General features: G+C 32.7%; 1 protein-coding gene across 1 annotated transcript; it reads right to left on the bottom strand.

Moving 5' to 3' along the window:
- Positions 1-1,564: 1,564 nt before the first annotated feature.
- Positions 1,565-4,977, bottom strand: LOC107798756 (tropinone reductase homolog At5g06060). The gene is made up of 5 exons (XM_016621794.2): positions 4,743-4,977; positions 4,269-4,476; positions 2,695-2,914; positions 2,230-2,336; positions 1,565-1,935 (listed from the first exon to the last, which is right to left on the bottom strand). The coding sequence occupies exons 1-5, from the start codon at positions 4,841-4,843 to the stop codon at positions 1,741-1,743; spliced, it is 831 nt and encodes a 276-aa protein (XP_016477280.1). The 5' UTR covers positions 4,844-4,977; the 3' UTR covers positions 1,565-1,740.
- Between the last annotated feature and the right edge of the window lie 2,690 nt (positions 4,978-7,667).

Here is a 7,667-nt window from a genome sequence, read left to right as displayed (position 1 = left end):
CTTTATATGATCAAATATTTGTACCTTTTCTGTACTTTTACTCCAAAATCAATACTTTTATTTTGTGTGTTTGTTCCTTTTCCCTTGAAAGTTGCTGCACGTGTTATTTGTTATGAATTGTTTCATTTTTCTTTGGAGGTTGTGCTTGAAGTTATTTATAGTATAAAACTAAGAGTTGTCTTTGTGTTTTTTCTTTTTTGGCTTTGGGTATTTAGTATTCGGAATTCAATGGCTCGATTAAGTTGAACTTGCGTCGGATAGGCTCAGAGAAAGCACTTATTGGCGAAAAAGTTCTCTATTATCAAGCTTGGAACTTAAAACCTCTAATTAAACGTATAAGAATACCAAGTCAAGGGCGAATATAGTATTCTATTAACTGATTTAATTGAATTCATAACTTTCGATGCGGAGTATAAATTTATGTGTAAAAAAAATTATTAAAATTACAAAAAATAATATATATGAACTCATAACTTTAAAAGTATAACAGGTTTTTAGTAAAGTTTAAACTCACAGAATTTTAAATCCTGAATCTGCCTCAGATCAAGCCATCCCATGCACCCCTTGGTGGTACAGTTAAATATATACTCCATATCTTTGTTTCTTTTTCTAAATTTATTCCTATTTAGTAATGTTTGAGATAGCAACTTACTATAGATTGTGGTGTTGTTAAATTACTGATGAACTGCCGGCCGACAAGGTCATAGAATCTGGCGATTATGGAAATGGAAGATGGATTTTGTCTTTGTACTGTATATATTTGTGTCACTTTCTTGGGGAGGAGATCATGGGCTATTGTCCATAATAAGTTTTTCGCTTAACAATTGTGACTATTTTAGTATTCATTTCTTGGGTTTGAGTAAAGGCAATTAATCCAAACACCACATTCCACACTCCACTTCGTGCTACGTAATTTAGCTCATCCAAGAAAGAATAACGGAGCTTTTGCTTTATTAATTGTTTATTTATTAAGTACTACTTCATTATATATCGTAACTGTTGTATTTGGAATATTAAACAATTTTTCTTCGAGTACAACTTTAAACTTAAAAAAGAACTTTTTCTTTTCTTTTCAAAAAAGAAATAGGGCCTAATGATTTCTATTTTACGTATAGTTTTGAGTTGTTTTATTTCAATACTTTTATAAAGCGATGTTTGGATTCACACTGAATATTGTAGTAAATATCATGTTGTTTTTTTGTTTTCTGTCATTCTTACAAGTAGAAGCTTTTCTTTTCTTTTGCCTCATCCCTGGACCCAGGGATTGTCGGTCACATCTATCTCAAGCATATTCAAATCTAGTAATCGTGTCATATCCGCAACGAAACTGACAGAAGGAAAAAGTGAAAATTGATGGTAATTCTCAATCATCTTCAACGTAAATTCGTTGATTATATCCATTGTATGTCGAAACAAATGACACAAAGTAGTGTTAATTAGTAATTGAATTGACACTCTGATAAGCATTACCGATTACTACGTTTAATGATTAGTTTGTTTGATAGCTTACATTCGCAAGATCAATTAGTCTCAACAAATCATTGCTCTCGTTGAATTTAAGAAATTTGTAAAAATCAACAATACTAAATTTTCCGTTACTGACAGCAAGGATACAGTTTTACATTGTGAAAGAGCCAATCTTTTACAAGAACGTAACATTGTTTGTTGATACAAATAAATAATAAATAAAAATAAAAAGAGCCACCCCATGTTATATTTTTCTTTGTATTGGGTATTAAATTAGGACTGAAATTTGAAACTACCAGCTGAAAATCCACCATCAACATGAATAATCTGACCAGTAATGTGTGAAGCAGCAGGAAGACAAAGGAATGCCACCACTGGCGATATCTCATCTGCCTCTGCTATTGGTTTCAAAGGTGTTCTACACATCAGTTCTGAATAATTTCCCAATAATGACGGGTCAATATCCTCCTGCAAATTATAGCTAAAGTTATAAATAAAAACATTGAGAAAGAGACTATAAACACAACGTTTCTTTGCATGCTTAGGAATATATAGACATCTACAGCGTCGACAACATTACATATCAAATTTGAATACTTCCTTCCAAAATCAATAGAGTATGTTCTTTCCTCATTTTATGATAATGATTCATACCATTCACACTAGAAAATATCTATTTAAAAGAATTAATTCAAAACTCATATATAATTGGAAGAAAATATGTTACTGCTGAGGTGCAAATTTGGATATTAGGAACATTACCGGTTTCAAAATGTTGGTTTTGACAGCAAAGGGAGAGACTGTGTTAACGCGGATTCCATCACTAGCCCATTCGCACGCCAAAAATTTCGTCAGCTGGTTGATTGCACCTATTATATAAAAGAATAATCATTAATTTGACATCAAGAAATTTTTCAATCAATAACCGAAATATTATGTTGCATGAAGAAGGCTAATAATTTAGCGATATATATAGGTGAAAGTCCAATTCTCAATTTTCTCCTTTCTTTTCCTGATCTTATAATGTGATAGAGATTTGTTTTTTAAAAGGCAGTTCGGTGTATGAATTATTATGCATTCACAGTTCTAACCCGTGACATATACGATACACAAAGACAACTTTATCGTTGTATCTAAGGTTCCCCTTCCGAAATAATTTTCGTTTTTAAGGAAAATATAAAGAAGTGTTAAGCTGAAATATATAGTTTCATGTGTTAGTAATTTTACCTTTAGAAGCTCCATAGACAGAAAGTGCAGGTAGTGCAACTGAACCAGCAAGGGAAGAAATGAAAACAATGCTAGCTGCATTTCCACTTGCTTTCAAGAGAGGGTAAGCAATTTGGGTCAAGTGGAAAGGGGACTCCACATTAGTTCCCATAATCTTTGAATAATCTTCTGCACTAATATCCGCAGCTCTTTTTATCATACTTATCGCAGCATTATTCACCTATAATAAATTTCCATATGAAATAAAATGAACAAGATTATAATCAATTACCATATACTCTCTTCGGTCCATATTATTTAATATTTTAAGACATATTTATCTCTTTTAAATATTTCACTTAATTTGCCAGAACTAGTAATATGTGAGATGGGAGGGTGTAGTTACACTCTCATAGGCGACCTATGCTTCGGAATAAGGGGTCACCGGACCCCGTTAACTTTGACAAATTTTTTGAATATATAAGTGTATATATGTTAAAACGGTCATATATTTTACTTGGAATCTTTAAAATTAAAAGTGTAATGTAGACACTAATTGAATAGTTTGATCATATGCTCCGCCATATTCAAATTCTAGTTCCGCCTCTTTGTTAAGATATATATACTTTTAGAAAATACATATAATGCAATGGCCCTATATGTCAGTAAGTAGTTCCAAGAGATGAGAATTAGCTATAATAAATACAAGAAAACGACAGGAGAAAATATAACGTTTCCAGTATTCCAATTTTGTCTTCTATCATTGATGCTGTTGGAAGTTTGTCACCTAAATTTGGCCTTTATTGGCCTTTCCTGTTCTAATCTGATTTCACTTATATCTTGGCATGTGTCTACAATGACGAGGGTGTTTACGTTACAATGTCTGGAAAATTCAACAGAGAGGTTTTACGTCATTTTAATAGCTGTCTCATTTAATACATGTTATATTTACTATTTAAAGAGTTAAATAAATTAAAATCCGTCTTTACATATTTAATACATGCTTTTATTTATTTAAGTTAGAGATTTCTAAAAGGAAAAATCAGTAGTATATTTTATGTCCCTGAATTTCGTCTCATTTAACATGATTATTAATTCATTGTTCAAAGAGTTGCTGCATTAATTAAATTCCTTTATGAATCTAAAATAAATATGCATAATACTTTTACATATTCGTGAAATAATGTATTTGTTTCTAAAAAAAATATAAAGCAAATGGTTTCTAAAATTAAATTCAGACATTAAGAAGATTGACCTTGGTAACTCTCTCTCCACGCGGGCTAATCTGGATTAATTAATCAGCTCGATAAATTTCAGACGTTAATTAGTGACTAAATAAAAAGTATTGTGGTAACTCAAATTCCTTGGTATATCAGAAATAACTTTTCTATCGTCACAAAGGTAAGGTCTTGTCTATATTTTACCCTTCTCAGACCCATTTTGTGGGATTACACCGAGTTTGTTATTTTAGTTGTGTTAACTCAAATTCCATAAGGATGGACATATTGGTTTTAGGGAGATCGATTTTTTTTCGTCTCTCTGTTGTAATTAACGATTTCAGTAGAGAAAAAATAGTAATTAGCAAGGAGACTTACCAGTATATCGAGCTTGCCCTCAAACACAGAAGAAACAGTCTGAATAAGTTGTTCTCTCTCTTCTTTAATATACAAATCACAAACAGAGCCAGTCACCTTAAATCCTTTGCCTTTCCATTCTTGTATCTTCTCATCAAGTTCTTTCTGGTTTCTTGAACATGTATGTATAGTTGCTCCAAATCCTGCTAATTCCTCCACTATTGCAAACCTAAATAAAAAAAAATGAAAAGAGAAACAACTGAAGAAAACTGTAGTAACATAGCAAAACCAGGATTTTCACCAAATGGATTCAAAAACAAAAAACAAATAAACGCACCGAAGAAACTAAGATGATTCAAAATCTAATACTATATTAAGTGTATATACACAGCTGAATCCTTTCCGCCTATCTAGCTCCGCCCCTAGTTGTAGACACCTAATTTTTGACCCTCGGTTTTCAAGAAGAACGAACTCAACAAGTCAAGAATGACTTACCCAATACCTCTGGTTCCACCTGTAACTAAAGCTGTCTTCCCATAAAGAGACCATTTCTGGAGTTTGTTACTACTGCTACTCTGTTCTTGCTCAGTTGCCATGCCTATATCTCTCTTTAATTGCTCAAGAATTCAGACGAATATATACCTTATGTAGTAAACGTAAATTTCAAGATCTAACACTTTGTATTTCTTGTTTGCAGGCTGCAGGATTGGATACAAGGAGAGCGTTATTATTTATAGCTCAAGTTATTCCCTTCCTAAGATTTATTAAAAATGAAAATCAGACGAGAAAGTCAATGTAAATAGATCGACGGCTAAAAATGATGGAGGGAACTTTAATGGAGATCAATGGTTGTAGAATATGGATCCATTTTTTGTTAATTATTTTTGTTTTCTTAGTTTCCTAGAAAGTAGAATAAGGCAATAAGGTATCGAGGAGGTTTTGAGTGGTTGGAGATAATTGACCAATGATTTCCTTTATTATTTAAGTTATATACATATGTAGGGAGTATAAAGATTTTTTAACACTAATAATGTAATTTAACTTATGATAGCATATCAATTACAATTATTTATTAGGTTATCAAATTACTAATATTTTATCATAAAGTTTTACTTGCAATTATCTTATACTCCTAATTGAATTGATTGTGTATATATTTTTTACATTGCCGATGGCCGATGCACTTTGGTTATGTTATTACTTTGTTACGTAATTTTAACAGGAAAAAAAAAAAAAGAATCGTGAAAGAGGGCAGGCTATTTAATTTGTTTCACTTCAAACTTAGCTGTATTTCCAGTTGCACTCTGTATTGTATACTCAGAATACTGAATACGAGTCAACACTTACTTCATTGGCAGATATAACAGAGAACGGCTGTACTTATATTCCCTTCCATTTACCGATTGCTAAGCTTTTCTCATTTTCTATTTAGTCTAAAATTCTGATTTAAAACAAGTAGCATGATTTGACATTAATTATTTGACGTCCAAGCAGTGTAAAGACTCTAAAATTAACTCATGTTCCATATTTAATTTTCTTTGCAGTAAACATTTCAGGCACCTCGCTCTAAGATAATAGTAATAAAAATCCACCTATGTTACTAACATTTATTTTAGCGAACTGAAGTAAACTGAAATCCCCAGACTATAGGTACTATATGGGGGTCAACACACTTCAACCACGGAGCTAGCCTTTCGGTTGCGGTTGCGGGTACGTGCCCAGTAGCTTTAGTCAAAATTTTGTACTTGTTTTAAGAAATTTATTGAATATATTTAGAACCCAGTAACTTAAACAGACAAAAATTTTAAACTCATAAAATTCAAATCTTGGCTCCACCTCTGTAATAAATCAACAACTTAAGTGTATTCAAATCAATTTAGCAGTAAAACCTCCTACTTTGTGCAAGTCATTTGCCTTCCTGACACACTTAATTGTACTCAAATCAATTTAGCAGCAAAATCCCATACTATTTCTGGAAGTGACTATTTGTTCAATGTGTAGGAACCTTCTATTTTTACCTTCATATGATTTCTGGCAGCTTTTTTATTTAAATATGTAATAAAAGAGTATAAATTAGAAAACAAAATACCCTGTGACATACATCTCCACAGTGGGGACAACACACTCTCTTGATGAAAAACAAAATATTCGCAGCTATATAGGTTTGGGAGGGTCAGTTAAGTGGCATCACATACCATAGCAGAACACATTTTAAGAATACATTTTGAACAATAATGAAAACTCAACGATATCTCAATTGTAGTAAAACAAAATGATTAAGTCTCGAGTTCGAGCTTCAACAATAAATTTTTTTTGGAGAAAGTGTTTTATCATGGACCTATCGACGCGAATATGCCAGTACTACTGCTTTTTATACAAACGTAGTACGTAGCTTTTACACATGTAATTTTTATTTGAAAATATTAGTTAATAAATATCTGATCTTGCACTGCTAGTGAGATAGACAATCATCAGATTTCGAGCTCTATCATTTTCTTTGAACGGAAAGAGTACAACTAATCATTGTTACGAGGGAAGTCGTTCAACTATCACCTCTTCGTTGAGCTGTTAAGAAGCCAACATAATATTCGAGGTGCCGCGAACTAATCCCAGCACTATTTGTTATGATCGAAAAAGTCCGTTGTCATGCGAAAGTTAGTAAAGCAACAATTGAACGACGATAAATCAGAAAACAAAAAAGAAATATACCAAAAGAGACACAAATATTTAACGTGGTTCAATCAACTGATCTACGTCAACGGTTGTTGAACTGGAAGAATATTTGACATCTAGGCCTCGCCAAAAAGGAGCCCAACTTGTGTAATTTTATTTTGTATAGTTAATAGCGGACGGGCCAGTAGCACTTAGGCCCAAAGTATATATATCATTTTATATATGTTTTGTAATAGATTTTTCATTCTTTTGGACAGAACATAACAGATTTAATCGAGAAGCTTCCATCTTCTTCTTCTCTCTATTCTCCTTAACCCTAACTGAGTTCTCATGGCAATTTCGTGGATCTCCAAATTTATCATGGTATCAGAGCGAGGATTCACGTAGATCTCGCGCACAGCTTTCGTCCGATGGTAGCCTCACACGATTTTGTGGATTTTCTCTCATCTTCGTCTCATCTGTGCTTCGTCGGATTTGTTGATTTTTTTGTTGTTTTCTCTCATTTTGAAGGTCGTTCTTCTTCCGGTAGCGAAGAAGTGTGGTAAATCTGAACCTGTTATCACTCATTTGTCTGTTACAATTGGTTTTCCCTTGTCCTAGTGTTTTGCATGTGTAGATTTTCGCATAAAATTGGCGTGATTCTGTTGTTTTCAATATGACTCTGGGAGATAGTACCAGCTCCTCTTCTACATACTTCCAGACCCTCGAGTCCTCTGTTTATACATTCATCTGATATTCCTGGCACTT

The sequence above is a fragment of the Nicotiana tabacum genome, chromosome 24 (genome assembly GCF_000715075.1).
Source record: "Nicotiana tabacum cultivar K326 chromosome 24, ASM71507v2, whole genome shotgun sequence".
NCBI lineage: Eukaryota > Viridiplantae > Streptophyta > Magnoliopsida > Solanales > Solanaceae > Nicotiana > Nicotiana tabacum.
This window is presented reverse-complemented; position numbering and strand designations above follow the sequence as displayed.

What these genes read in the sequence shown, in the direction of transcription:
- LOC107798756 (XM_016621794.2), bottom strand. Translation starts at nt 4,843, where the DNA reads ATGGCAACTGAGCAAGAACAGAGTAGCAGTAGTAACAAACTCCAGAAA. An exon ending in GGTGGAACCAGAGGTATTGG is followed by an intron (nt 4,477 to 4,742) that starts GTAAGTCATTCT and finishes TTTTTTATTTAG; the next exon opens with GTTTGCAATAGTGGAGGAAT. An exon ending in AGGGCAAGCTCGATATACTG is followed by an intron (nt 2,915 to 4,268) that starts GTAAGTCTCCTT and finishes AATTTATTATAG; the next exon opens with GTGAATAATGCTGCGATAAG.